We start from the raw sequence: 15,707 nt of genomic DNA, 5'->3' as shown, positions 1-15,707 counted from the left end.
ACAAATGGTACTCAATCTGCCAAAAACTATGGTTACTACACTTTTACTATAATAAAACCATGGTTGATTTTCATAAGTGATTGCAACCAAAACAGGTAATTCTTGAGGTAACATGGGGAATTCAATGTTCAGTATTTAATATTCAATACTGATTTAATCTGTATGTTATGTTTCCTATTGGACTCCAAACAGTGAGTAAAATTATGGCTCATTAAATAGGAAGTTATGCCCTCTGTTGGTCAAAGATAACAGAACACTGATTTTCTTGACAACTGAGTTTAGTTCTCTTTTGTGCCAGCTGCCATTTGAGCTTTAAATGTTGAGAAGATATGAATATGAGTAGGGGTGGATATGTAGTCTATGCATATGTACATGGGAATGTCATTGTTTTACTTTTATTTTTTATGTTGTTATGTTCATGTTGTGTTGGTGTCATTGTGTGTGGTGTATAGTGAAGCCAAAGACAAATTTCCACTTGTGGACAATAAAGGAACTAAACTAAACTAAACTAAACTAAACTGATTTTGTTATAGTATGAGAACCTTTGAGGAAAATATTTAGGCCTACTCACTCTGTCACATAATCTACAACTAAAAAAGAATGAATCAGTGAGCTAAAGGTTCTTAATTAGCTTATCATCAATATATTGCGTTATCTAACAGCTAAGAGTCATATAAGGGCCCCATATAAAAACGTTAACTGATTAACATAAACATATAACAAACAACCTGTGGTGATTTTCATTTTCTGTCCTTTTTAATTAAGCTTCATTCAGGAATTAATTAATTAATCAAATTAAATTGTTACGTTTTTATTAATTCTTAATAAAAGGAAATAATAGTTATTCTGACTATATATATATATAGGCTATACCATTGTTAGTATCAATCAAAATGGAACACTGTAGATTTGGCGTAATAAAATGTGTTTTTCAAAAAACAATGAAAGTATTGCCATTAAAATAGTCCAATAGATACGAGCCTAAGTCCATGCAATAGCCAATGGCAACACGCTTTACAGCTGCACGAATGACGGAAGTCGTCACTGTTTGTCAATAGCAAATATTCTGACGATTAGGTATTTTGTTTTTTGTTATTTTTTTTTATTTTTTTACTCTCTGCGTTAAATGTATGATATAGTTTAATTAAATTTACTTTAATATTAAGCTGGTTCAGTGGGTAGCCAGTTTGCACTGGTAATCCGCTCATCAGTCTGGAGTGTCGCCGGAAATGACTTTTACTGGTTTAAAGAGATCACATCCGACCCGTGCATCATGGAGATGAATCGGCGAGTATTAGTGATTTAACAGCACACTCTCGCCGCCGGAGACGTGATTTTGCGGGGACTGACCTTTGTGAGGAGGGACGCAATACAGGTACTGCTTTGTTAAACATGTCTGCCTTGCTCTTGATTCATTTGTATTCGTTTCGGGGGCCTTTAAAAGCCTGATGTGCACGAGTAAGCCTGTTCATTGACGTCATACAAAATAAATAAAAACTAGTTTGGATGTAATTATGAATAATTTCTCTTTAATTATGTGCAAAAGGCGATCTAGTAACGTGTTTAGGCTAATTAGTGTGATGATATTTTCGATGAAACCATCTCTGTTTCATTTAATTATTCCTCAAAATTGTTTCAGCTGGTGGTTTAATAACACACTTTAATGTGTATTCATACACATGAAGTGAAATGTATGTGCACGTATAGACAGTTCAGTGTTCATAAATGTGCGGTTATTTGTATAGTTTCGGACGAAGAAATTGCTGTTAGTGGAACAGCTGAAAGTGGCGTCTGATAGGTTCCTGTATTTATTGACCACTGAATCATGTTAGAAGCATGCTACAAAATAAAATAACTGGAGATAAGATAACACAGGGGAACCATTTTAGAAAACCATTTCACTAAAAGAATGTAAACTGCTAGTACCATGTGTATATTGTTTGCATTATATGGTACAATGTAGGCAATGGTAGTATTATCATCTCATGTATCATGTAAACATCATGGTATATAAATATGCTTATTATTCTGTGCTATAGTATTACTGTTTGAGATCTTGCATTGAGAAATTAAGTAAATACCATGGTATGTACAGTAACGGTCAAAAGTTTGGAAACATTATTTTTAATGTTTTTGAAAGAAGTCTCTTATGCTTGTCAAGCCTGCATTTATTTGATCAAAAATACAGAAAAAAATGTTATATTGTGAAATATTATTACTATTTAAAATAATGGTTTTCTATTTTAATATACTTTAAAATATAATTTATTTCTGTGATGCAAAGCTCAATTTTCACCAGCCATTACTCCAGTCTTCAGTGTCACATGATCCTTCAGAATAATTATAATATGTTGATTTATTATCAATGCTGGAAACAGTTGTGCTGCTTTTTTTATTTAAAGATTCTTTCTTCTGAAGGATCATGTGACACTGAAAACTGGAGAAAATTCCGCTTTGCATCACAGAAATAAATTATATTTCAAAGTATATTAAAATAGAAAACCATTATTATAAATTGTAATGATATTTCACAATATCTCATTTTTTTCCTGCATTTTTGATCAAATAAATGCAGGCCTGATGAGCATACTTCTTTCAAAAACAGTAATGTTTCCAAACTTTTGACTGGTACTGTAAATATGGTAGGATTGGTAAGACCAAAGAATGGACACAATCGTAATACTAATTCTACCATATTTAATTAATTTAATGTCTAATGACTTAATCTGTTACCTCATCTCATCCCATCAGTTCCTTGAAAGATGTTGTCCAATCTTCTGGCTGAGCAGAAAGGGGCAGAGCAGGCGCCTGCGTCTGCGGCTGGTCCGTGCCATCGTGCTCCTCAGTCTTCGCTGTATCAGGAGCAGCTGGCCAAAGGATGCAGAGAAACCAGCAGGGAGGAGAGTGAATCTGGTGACAGACCACAGCCCTCAGACTTTGAGAAAGGAATGAATGAAGGAGCTTTGAGACAGATGACGTTTGATCCGAAAAGTAGTAACTTTGGAGTCAATCCTAGTGCGATTTGCATACACATGTGTACTCAGCAAGGTAATGTTGAATATATGTGGTAAAATCTGCAATGTTCCCTCTAAGTTTAGTTTTTACTGAGCAAATTCTATTTCTACAGAAACTCATTTGCTACCTGAGCAGAAACACTGTGTCATTTTTGTTTTTAAATTCTATAAAGTTTAAAAAGTCTCTTATGCTCACCAAGGCTGGGTTTATTTGATTAAAAATACAGTAAAAAGGGTAATTGTGAAATATTACAATTTAATTTATTTTTTAATTTGATTTATTTCTGTGATGGCAAAGCTGTTACTCCAGTCTTCAGTGTCACATGATCCTTTAGAAATCATTCTAATATGCTGATTTTGCTTTTTGAAAACAGTGGTGCTGCTTAATATTTCTGTGGAAACTGCTGCATTTTTTTTCACGAATCATTGATGAAGTGCGTAAATGTCTTTATTGTCACTTTTTATCAATTTAATGCATTTGTTCTGAATCAAAGTATTAATTTCTTTAAAAAAAAAAGTACTTACCCCAAACTTTTTAATTTTAGTGCACAAATATGCCAGAATTATAGTTATTGAATAGTAGGATTCGAGGCTACACGTTTTTAAGTACACAAGGCTCAAGTTTTTAAGTAACTTTTGTCAAGATTTATGTTATTTTTTGTTATATTAATCCTGTTATAACAAAATATATCACTTACACTAGTAGAAATACTTACAATAATATAATACCTTTTTATGAAGTCTCTAGCTAACTATGTTTTTGTCCCTTTTTTTTTTTTTTTTTGGTGCTGTACAGGAGTAACTTCAGAAGTGTGCACGCATTTGTCTTAGTCGGAACATTGCAGATGTGTAATGTGAAAGACTTGGTTCCAAAGGAATCACTACAATGTTTTGGTATCTTCTGTGAGTGAAGATATTGCTTTTGATCAACATCTCTTTTGCAGAGGGCAAGTTCAGGGATCCACGACCATCAGGACCATCAGGAGAGCAGCTTGGAGTTCTGGAACGAATTCTTGTGTCCCATCAAACTGAGATGAAACGTCTGCTGACTGATACCTTCGGATCTCTGACCCAACGTCTCGAGGCAGTGGAGAGGAGGATGGACCAGTTGTGTTCACAAAGCAGTGCACATACATGCAGTTTAGCTCAGCTGCACAGTAAAGTTGGCCAGCTGGGAAGAGACTTGTCCTTTTGCTGTCCAAATACAATTTCATCAGATTACAGTTTTGGTAAATGTTTGTTTATATTTGCATATTGATATGCTTAAATTAATAATTATATAATTTGGCTATAATTTGGTTTTCTTCATACATAACCCAGGAAATACTGGAATGTTTTCTTTCCTGTGTTGACATTTTCTGTTGTAACAAGAAATTGGGATGGGACATATTAAAGGGTTTGCACCTTTTTAAATGGCCAATAGCATTTAGTTTGTTACATCCTCAGGCCATGATTTGCTATTTCTAGTCATGATCAGGTGGGGTTAGGTTCTCGTACTGGAGAGCATTTTATTGGGCAAAAATTGGATATGCCACTGAGTGCATCATTATTATGGTCAGTTTTTCTGAACATTTTTCCGTATGCTAAAATATCAAATTTTAGTACTCTAGAATGTTTATGACCTCAAAGCTATGCAAAGATATCGATAACATCTTGATTTGACTTAAATTATTGTGTGTTTGCAGGAGTAGACGCAGAAGTGCCAAAAGACAACAAAGGAATCATCCCAAATGTCTCCTCTTCTGGGCCACAGTCTCTTTATAGATCACCTGAATCAAAAAAGGACCCTGTGTGTTCATGGGCAATGTCAACTCTCGCTCATAAGCCTGAGGACCTAAGCTGTCAGGGTCTAGGTAGGAATTTCAGTGGCTCCAATTCGTCATGTGGAAACCTAAAAACGTGTTCTTCTGGACAAACTGACAATTGTTTCCAGGGTAACTATTCACCCGTTTCAGATTTTGAAGACCTGGAAATGGAGCTGGAAGCTGAGAAGGACAGAGTCGCCTTAAGCTTATTGGTCGATTCTGTGCTCAGCTGCTCAGATGACAGTGACAGCCGAGGACTTTCTTGTAAACAGGAAGCCCTGTCCTCTGATAGTGTGGGGAATAATAAATCTGGTCAGAAGGAGGAAGACATCTTGAAAAATCAGCGTTTACATGTTCCTGAACACCCCCGGGTGCCTTCCGTTCAGTTTTTCAAATCTTCAGCTCCTAGTGGCGCAAAGTCACACTCAAATACAGATCTTCTTTTTTCGTTTGCAAAAGAAATAAATCCAAAGCCCCCTGGGAAACCAGCGGCATTGACAAATTCCAGTAATGACGAGAGAGGAAATAGTCAGAAGCAGTCCTTTAGTCAGATTACCTTCCCTTTCTCCAGTAAGCCGCTTGGAGCACCACCCAACCCTGATAAACCCAAGGGCTGTTCAGTTCTCTTTCAGACTTCTAACAAGAAAGAAAATGAAATCTTGCACAAGATTGAAATGAATGGTGTTTTTCACTCTACCACTACCTCATTGAGTAATAGTACTTCAGTCTTGGATCACATCCCAACGTCAAGGGATGTAGATGGACTGACAGGGACAAATGCTGGAGATTCTGTAGAGAGCACAAAGATAAGTAGTAAAGAACAAAGCATTGATTGTCAGTTATCATACTCAAAGGCTAGCCCTTTAAATATCTCTTTTCAAGGGTCATCAATCCTGCCATACTGTAAACTTGCTTTACCAAACCAGTTGGTAAAAAATGTAGGTGACCAAAAGTCACTAGGTTCGCTTTTGACATTTCATCAAGCACACTCCAGTTCCCATCTCTCGGGCCCAAGAAATGGGTCCTCCAAACCATTAGTAGACAGTGACACTAACAAACTGTTGGATCAGCTCTCGAACACTGCCCACCGCTTGGTATCCGGCAGCTGTTCCTCAAACGACTTGGACAGATGGACTGGTTACAGCAGAACTGGATCCAAGGTCAAACTCAGTGGTGGAAAGAAACATGACCTTCCTGGATTTCCCTCTCTTAAAGTTGGAGAAACCCGTTCTTTGTCCTTTCTCGAGCAGGGTGGAGAGATATCCAACAATTGGCAGCCGATACTCGAGGACTCGAAACCTCCTTTCTCTCCTTGGTTATCTGGTACACCAGCTTGTCCTTCAAATGCTTTACCGATCAACCTGGATAAAGACTCTGCATGTTGTCCTGGCTTATCTCAACTTTTTCGGCCTACTACTCCGCCTTTGTCTACTTTAAGTAAGGGGAGTTTCTCTGGGGCAGGTGTTAGTACCATCCTGGCTTTATCTTCTCCAACATCCTTCAGACTGTGGTTTCGACACAGAAGGCTCAACTTTCCTCTTATTCAGTTGTCACGTCCTAGTACCCATGCGGTTGTGTGTCGGATTTTGGGGCGGTGCAAGTTTCATCCTTTTCGACCTCTGGTTGACTTCACAGCCCCACCAGGCGTAGACAACGATCACCAGTAAGTTAAAACTATTGAAGTTAAAAGTTTTTTTTTGCATGTTTTGATGGCAAGGAAGTTTGATTTACATAATCAGAAGTGATTGTCAGTTTTGACCTGCATGCTGCTTGCACTTACAATTTTACCAGTTTTTATCTAATTTTTTGTTGTTGTTGATAGCTATACACGACGATCCAGTCAAGAAGCTGCACCCAGCAGGAAAAGAGCTTCAGCACGGTGGGCATATCCCCCTGCATCTCTTGCCATTTAGCTGACCTAATCATTGAAATCTTTTAATCAGTCTTTGCTTGCCAGTTATGTTCAGGTTAACGGTGAAGTGCATAATTTATGCAAAACTAGCAACACGAATAGCAGAAAAGCTTTCCAAACCTGTAGAAGTCTACAGTGATGTATCTTTATTATGTTTCTGTCTTGTTTTAATCAATATCATTTTATGTTATCTGTGGGCTTCCCGTGTTTGAAATGCAACCGTGAACAGGGATGACACTGATTCCCTCTTCATGCACAATTTTCACCCTGCAAACCTTGAAACAGGTAGAAAAACAAACAAACATTGGAGCTAAGACCGATCCAAATGTACAGACAAAGAAATAGAAACTTGAGGCTGGGATCTTTTGGGGTTGGCTAGTAAACAACCACCCACAACATCCTAGCGACTGCATAGCAACACCCTGGCATCCAGCCAGAACACCGTGTCCTAACCAGATGCAATGCGAAAAGATCTGAGCGACAAGCAATTTGTATGTCCACAACAGACAAGACTTATCAACAAGATGTGATAAAATTAATCACAAATCACAGTCAATCAGAAGAGCATTTGGGCTCTCTCTTTCTCTGCACACTGCTATCTCACACTCCCAATGAAATAGATAACTAGATAATCAAATTAATAATCAAATAATTTCACTATTTTAAATACATACTCAGTTACTGATACAATCTTTGTCATGAAATTAGGGATATACCATATTCTTTGCATTTGAAAGCCGATAACCGATATATTGGCCGATAAATCTAAATCTATCTATAAATTACAGAAACGTCTGTCTGTCTGTGTGTATGTCTGTTATTCGCATATCTCTCGAACCTTTAGTCCGATGGATTTCAAACTTGACAGGTGTCTCGCTACGGGCACGAGTAAGTGCAGTGCCAAGTTTGACGTTGTTTGGATGAGAAATGCAAAAGATATTGTTAAATATATAATTTTTAGAAGGTTGTGGTTTAAAAATAAACATTCTGACATTAGAGGGTTGTATCGGTCAGAATCCCTAAGAAGGTTATGGTTTAAAAATAAACACTCAGTCAGCTACACTGTTTACTTCTGAATATTATAGTTTGGTTCCAGAACGTGATAAATCCATTTTGATTAATTTGAGTAAAAATGTGTTTTCTTTACCAAGAAAGTGGCAAGATGAAAACCACTATTTTCTGTTTCAAACTTTCACATAGCATATTTAGGTTATAATAACATAAATTCAAATCCAGATTTTGATTTTCAAAGATTTATTATAAAAACGGATTATTTTTTCCCCAAAATGCAATAAATTCATGACACTTTTTTTTTTCCAAAATGCAATTAATCCATTGAATCAATATAAAAGTTATTTTTTTATCATACTGAAACTGTTGAAATCAGCCGTCGCTAAGAAATATCTCCGGAACTTTTTTGACGGCGATCAGCTCACAAAAACTGATTTTGCACGGGCACTTTGCACTGCTCCCTGAATCAACGCGCTTATTCATTTGTGGATGTAAACTGAATCTATAAGTCAGCTATGCTGTTTACTTCTGAATATTATATTTTATTCTGGTGCGCTTAACGTTATCGCTACTGTGTAAATGCTATTCACCAACTAAACATATCCTTTTCAATGCGTTCACATTCTCTTTCACGGGCATCATTTGTAGTTGCCTATTCACAAAATGTTTGCTCAAGCATAGCATTTTCTCGGAGTTCACGTTGTTTTCTACCATGCACAAATAAAAATGTCACCGAACTTTTGCTGTGTAATTGTAACAATGTGCACTCAAACACACCAAACCAACAATTACTAAAAACACACTTAAAAACTGATTTTGCACGGGCATTTTGTTTGATATAATAATATATCTAGTTTGATATAATTTGAGAGCCTGATTTCAAATAATGGTCTCACCATTAAAATCTATGTCCCAAGCACACAATTATAATGTTCTCATTATAATTTTATGTAGCCTATATGACAAACTTGCGCTGCACATGTTACACTTAACTGTATTTTCCTTTTTGAAGTGATTTCAATCATATTTCAAGCTATTTAAAACCATCATAGGGAACAGCGCACATCTGAAGTGTCTCAGCTGAAGGAAACATCTTCAAAACATTTTTCACATCTGGTTAGGACACAGCAGATGCATAGCAACGCCTTGGCAACCACCCAGAACACCCTAGCATTATGACAGCTGGAATCTAGTTACGTTTTTCTATTTGGTTCGGTGCTGCTAGTAGTGCAGAAATTACTCACTTCACCTTAAGTATTGTGTCTATAAAGCAATATGCATAGTAAAAAAGAATTATATCGATAAAATAGTTCATTCTATTATCATATTTAAAGCATGAAGCCAGACCAATTTTACAAACCACAGCTAAGCTGATCATTTAATCATGTAGATGTTGACTGATATATAACATTAGCAATCACCTGGTATTCTCTGAAATGCTTGCTGCTTTCACTGTGTGTAGGAAGGCCATCTCATCTTCATCAGTGTGTCATCTGTCAAAAATTCGTCTCACACCAGAAAGGAGTCTGGATCACCCCTCATGGCACAACATCAGCCCCAAGTCGGTGCGATTGGATGGATCCGCTAGTGAATCTGTGCCTAGTTTTGCTATTGTCAGTGCAAATGTCAAATACCCTGGTTTGCATAGTCGGGGAGCATCTAGAGAAATCAAACAGGTATTATATTATCTCTTCTAGAATTTGAACAAATTATTTTAAAAAGTAAAAATGCAAGTTGGCAAAGACACTCACCGGCCACTTTATTAGGTACACCTTGCTAGTACCAGGTTTAAACCCCTTTTGCCTTCAGAACTGACTTAATTCTTCGTGGCATAGATTCAGCAAAGTGCTGGAAACATTACTCAGAGATTTGGTCCATATGGACCCTTTTCACAGATTGATGACGCGTTTAACGGTCATCAGCATCGTAAATCCTGCAAAGTTTTTTATATTTTTATTTTTTATGTACATATATAACACTATACTTTGTATTATATTACCTTTCCCTTTAATTACAAAAACTAGTTAACGCTGCTGTGAGGGTGTTTCTAATATTTTCTTATATAACACAGCCTCTATGGGAATGACGGTCAAATTGACATCTTTCTCTCTTCTGACTGCCGTTTTTCCCCTCTTTTGAAATTTGTGAAAAACTATTGCAGAGATTTTCTTTTGCTGTTTGACCAAATGGGAATACGAAAAATATATTTAATGTAGTCTCTCATTCACCACTATAAACGTTTACCCAACTATGATGACTTCCGCTTCTGAGAAACCCGGAAATGTGAAAAGGGTCTATGGACATGATAGCATATCGCAGTTGCTGCAGATTTATCAGCTGCACATCCATGATGCGAAACTAGATCTGCAGTTTCTGAAATAATCAAATACTAGCACCAACAACCATGACTCGTTCAAAGTCATATAAATAACCTTTCTTCTCAATTCTGATGCTCAGTTTGAACTTAAGCAGATCGTCTTGACCATGTCTACATGCCTAAATGCATTGAGTTGCTGCCATATGATTGGCTGATTAGATATTTGTGTTAACGAGCAGTTGAACAGGTGTACCTAATAAAGTGGATACAGACATTGCTGAACTGAAAGAGTTAGGTTTTGTTTTCTCAAGGCTTGACATTCTTTTCTCTTGTAGGTGGGACTCTACGATACTAATGCTGAAGCTCAAGCAGGTCAACGTTCCAAAAGGGTCTCCCAAATTCGTATTCGTAAGACAGTTCCCAAACCAGATAACAACCTTACTCCAATGGGACTCCCCAAACCAAAGAGGTGAGCATTCAACTCGTTTGGTCTTTATAATATGATGATGTGGAATCTAAAGAGAACTGTCCAATATGTAAGTATTTATCAGCATTTCGACTATTTTCTTCATACCTTGTAATCGGTGTATTAGTTTTGAAATAAGTGTTGTTGGTTTTTTTAAATAACTCATTAGTATTTTATTCAGAGGAACTCATTTCGACCAAGCAGCCTTTGCAAAAAGCATGCAAGAAGTAAAATGCAGTAAAAAAAATACGTAAAGCCTGTTAAATAATAATAATGTGATAACAGTAATAATGTAGCAATATGTGCGTACTTATATTTTTACTAAAACATTTTAAGGCATAGACAATTTTAAACAGACTTCAATGAACATTTTTGTGTGATGATGACAAACGAATCTGAAATCTTGAAAATTAATCAAACTTTCCAAATTTTATCAGCAGTGTTGCTACCTAAATCTTTTTTTTGTGTGTGCTTTCATATTTGCGCCACAACACAAGAAGCATATGCAAAATGGGTCTTTATGAAACTTTGTCAGTCTTTAATATGGTTTTGTTCACACGCAGTTCAGTTATGTACGAGAGTCACAAACACATTCTATAACCAAACTCGCAAATTTTCTCACAACTGCATTCTTGGAACAGGACTGGACAACTAGTTGTCTGTCATCATGTCATATAGTTCGAGAGAGCTGAGAGAGCAGTGCTGCACAATTGCGTGTCTTCTGTGTGTTGCTGGTTTTCGTGTGTGGTTTTTGTAACTTACAGTGACAGTGTCACTGTCATATTAAGGTTTTACATCCAGTCACTGTTCTCTGGTGCAGTTTTGTGTGTATATATATATACGCGACTCAAAATCTCAGATTTCCACACAGATATAAAAGCTGTTGTCGGTTAATAAAGATTTGACTGAACTCTCAGATCGATTGGACTATTGATGTATCAAAAGTGATCAGGCTTATGGATGTTGCCATCTTTGATATTACTTTGGTCACCGTCACTATTGTTACTGGTAAGAGAATACGGGCTTGACTCCCATTGCACGTTCATTCAGACCGAATTCTTGATGCTACTGTAAGTTACTGTTTGAATGGGACATTTCGAGACTCACAGCTGTAAGTATATGTGGTTGTCAATCCCAAAAACTGACCGTGTGAATGTAGCCGCAATGGACAAATTAAAAGTGCTTAAATATCATTGTGATATTCATAGTAGTATAGTAGTCAAGACCACCTAAATCGAGACCAAGTCAAGACCTGTGTGTGTTGAGACCATGACAAGACCCAGACTTTGAGGGGTTGAGACCAAGACCATTTTGTGTTAAAACTAAGGCTGTGAAATCGCTCCCTAAACCCTCATTCACTATTCCCTAAATTAATCCACTAATATAGTTCACTTGAGGGAGTAAATGAAAACGAGTGTGTAAATTCAGACACTCAGTGCGCTGCATAGTTTGTTCTTGCTGTTTAATAATTATTTGAAACTTGGCAAATTGGCAGCTCCAGTAGTAATGAAAATATTACTCTTGAACTCTCTCATGGAAATTATGTATAAACCTTAATTAAACAATTTAATAATTGATTAAAAAAGAATTTGTACTTGTATGAGGCTGTAGCCACATTGGCCCAGCGGTTTGGAAAATGAATGGATTGATTACGCTGCGAGAACCATCGTCTGGCCAGATTCGGGTATTAATTCGGCGTGCAGTGCGACTCTCACAGTGCTCTCATTATGGGTATTCTCTAGCCGTTGAGGGTACATCGATTGTACACTCGTTATTGCGGTGCATTGTGGGATTGAATGAGTGCACTCGATAACGTCCACTATGGTTTTGGACACCACCACAAATGAACATCCCCTCAAATAGCGCCTCATTTAAGGGTATAGGAGGTGATTTCCGACACAGCTCAAGACAAGACCAAAACTTTGATGGGTTGAGAGTTGAGACCAAGACCAGTGTGTGTTAAGACCAAGACTTTGATGAGTTGAGATGAAGACCAGTGTGTGTGTGTTGAGACCAGATAAGACCAAGGCAGGGAGAGACAGTCAATAACAAGACCAGACCAGCACTCTTCAAATTCGTCTAACAGATCTACATTATCTGCCTGAGAAATGTCTTATATTTAATACATAAATACAATTAGAATAATAAGACACTGCATCAAATGAAATCACTAACAACTTACTCTGAGACAGAGACAAGACAGAGTACAAATGAGACCAAGACTTAAGACCAGTCTCGAGTATTACAACACTAATTCAAAGTGTTAATAAAACATTGATTATATATCATTAATATTTGTTTCAATGTCCAGCTGATTGCTGTGTTTGTGTCCCATAAGGCTGAAGAAAAAGGAATTCAGTTTGGAGGAGATTTATACCAATAAGAATTACAAGTCTCCATTACCCAACAGGTTTGTTCTCGCAACTTTTATTTTTATTTTGACTCTTGTGTTTTTCTGGAAATCGATTTCTGATTGTTCTATTTATTTACACAGAAGTCTGGAGACGATATTTGAAGAACCGAAAGAGAAGAACGGCTCTCTGATCTGCATTGGTCATCAGAAACGAAAGCGAGTTCTAGACTTCCCAGATTTCACGCTGCCTCGGAAACGCAAGGCTAAAACTAACCTGGGTCCGCTGCGTGCGAAGGGGCCGCGAGGAAGGGCACGTAGGGGCAGACAGGATGACGCTGATCTTGACGTAATGCTAATCGAGAGACTCACGGAACTGGAAGACTATTTTTCTCGCCAAGGCCTGGAGGTTTAAATTCAGATTTTCACAAATCTATTCCCAATAAGTTACCAAATAATGTTGGTTTTAATATTAATGCCAGGGCGTGGAAAGAATTGGAGCTTCACACGGTGTTGTACACGGAACGATTAGCAATAGATGGGAATTTTCTTGTAGCATTTACAGTTGAGACTTCAAAGGTATTAAGTGCACTGACCCAAAAGATATTTGAATAATGAGTGTGTGTGTGTGTGTGTGTGTGTGTAAATACAAGCACATTATAGTAAACCTTCACTTCAGCACTTTCCGTTTCCTCACAATGTGACTGCTGCAACTTAGTTGTGTTTCTCTTGCATTTGCGACATGTGGCTAACCAACATGTTCCTTATTGTCATTTTCTTGCAAAAAAATGAGTGTGGGAATGGTTTATGCCCTTCATGGTCTCAGAAACAAGGGGGTGCTCACCTTGAAATTGGCAGCTTAGATTTAATTGTATTACATTTTTCCATCTGGACCGCTTTCTCTGTCCAGATGAAATTCTGAGGGATTTGCTGCCAAAAATCAAGACTACATGCTATTTACCAGGCACAGTGCTGTGATAACTATAATCTTGTGAGATGTTTTAATGTATTTCACCATAGAAATATTAAACTTTGTGTTTCTGCATTTGGTGTTCTTGCTGGGCTGTCATGAATAAGCCATGGCTTTCCCTCGGCCTTCTCACCTTTAGCTGCTAGACCGTTTAAATAAACTTTTCCGCCAGTTCTTCGGCTGTTTGACGTTGGTTTGAAAGGACTCTCTGAGGAAAACTGAAAGTTCTGCCATTTACTCGCCCTTCACGATATCCAAAACCTGTTCAACTGAATTCTTTCTTTGAAAACGTTTTGTTTTTTGGCCATAAAATGAAAGTTAATTGAGTTCAATGTTGTTTTGAACCCCTATTAGTAGCATTCTTCAACATTCTGTGTTCAAACAGAAGAAAGTCATGCAGGTTTGGAACGACATGAGGGCGAGGATTTCATTTCTGAGAATATTTTAGTTCCTTTTTCATTTATCCCATATATTATAGCCAAGAGAACATGCTGTCACCTCAAAAACAGGGTAGACAAGCCTTTGATTTGTGACAAAAACCCCATTGCTCTGTTACCTGTGAAAACGCTTTTATTTGTCTCAAACTTTTGGATTACACTTATCCAAAACAAAGCCAAGTTGTGAAATGTAATACTTGTTTGTCGTGAATATATGCTTCTTATTTGCAGACTTAATATCAGGTTGACATTAGTGAAGCATTTGGTGAAACCCATCTTTCGTTTACTGGATGTTATATGCAGTTAATAAAGTGGTGATTTGGCTAGATTGGACCCATTTTAGTTTTATCATTCCATTGTGTGATATACTGCCACAACTTTATTCTTTTTTCTTTTTTTTGAGGATGAAAGCAAGGCAACATACTTTGTTTTGGTGTGGTGTGTTGTCATATTTGTAGTGATTTTTATTTTATATATATTTTTTATGAAAAGCTTTTGCAATCAATTGTAATGTAGCTTTGGACCTTATCTGCACTTCACCCCCAAAGAATCTGCGCCTTTGCCTGATGAGCATCTCTGTGCCAGTTTGTGATGTAACCGCATTTCAAAATCAACCTATAGAATTTTATTATCTTTTATGTCTTCCAGGGTTCCCACAGTGCCTTGAAAGTTTGAGAATCTATTTTTTTTTTTTTTTTTTTTTAAGGCCCTGGAAAGTTCTTGAAAATAAACATACATAGGTACAGGTCCTTGAAAGTGCTTTTGTAGTAAATAAATGCTTAAGGCACACCAGCATATACTGAATCGTTATGTAGAAATAAATAAAATAATCAAATGTAAAATAATAATGTGTTCTGTTGCAAGTTCACATACTTGAGCTCATGTTTTCTCATGGTTTATTGTTGAGCTGTCAAGTTGTCATGTTGAAATAATCAGTTCCAAGATGATGATGATATTTAATATTTTATTTGATTATTAGCATTATTATTTTTTTATAGGATGTACCGAATATTCTTCAGTTTTATGCAAAACATAAATACAACAAATAGAATATCAGATCTCTGTCATATGGCCAAAAATAAATGCAAAAAAACCCCAAACTTTTTTGCATAGTTGTTTGACAGATGAAAACTGTAACAATGTATCTTATCAACCTTGCTCTCACTTGAAATGTGTCCCCACATTAAGTCCTTGAATTTGAGGGTATTGGACCTGGAAAGTCCTCGAAAGGTCCTTGAATTTGAAGATAACCAAGGTGTGGGAACCCTGGTCTTTGAAATTTTAGTATTTTACTTACAGGCCCAATTAAAAATAATAATGGGGCTAATGTGTGTTTTGCTCAGTTATGCAGTGGAACCGGCTGTTAAAAATTTTTGTTCAAGATGGATTTTTTTTAATTTATTTGTATTGATATTTTATTTCCAT

The 15,707-nt window shown here is 36.8% G+C and overlaps 1 protein-coding gene across 1 annotated transcript; it reads left to right on the top strand.

The window, feature by feature from the left end:
• The first annotated feature begins 1,022 nt into the window (after positions 1-1,022).
• Positions 1,023-14,608, top strand: LOC311082909 (uncharacterized protein). Its single transcript, XM_084114090.1, has 9 exons — positions 1,023-1,375; positions 2,752-3,048; positions 3,959-4,243; positions 4,700-6,482; positions 6,642-6,698; positions 9,205-9,418; positions 10,395-10,528; positions 12,864-12,935; positions 13,020-14,608. Exons 2-9 carry the CDS (start codon positions 2,763-2,765, stop codon positions 13,288-13,290), a joined length of 3,102 nt encoding a protein of 1,033 aa, XP_083970216.1. The 5' UTR covers positions 1,023-1,375; positions 2,752-2,762; the 3' UTR covers positions 13,291-14,608.
• The last annotated feature ends 1,099 nt before the right edge of the window (positions 14,609-15,707 follow it).

Source organism: Abramis brama, assembly GCF_963993115.1.
Source record: "Abramis brama genome assembly, chromosome: 5".
NCBI lineage: Eukaryota > Metazoa > Chordata > Actinopteri > Cypriniformes > Leuciscidae > Abramis > Abramis brama.
This window is presented reverse-complemented; position numbering and strand designations above follow the sequence as displayed.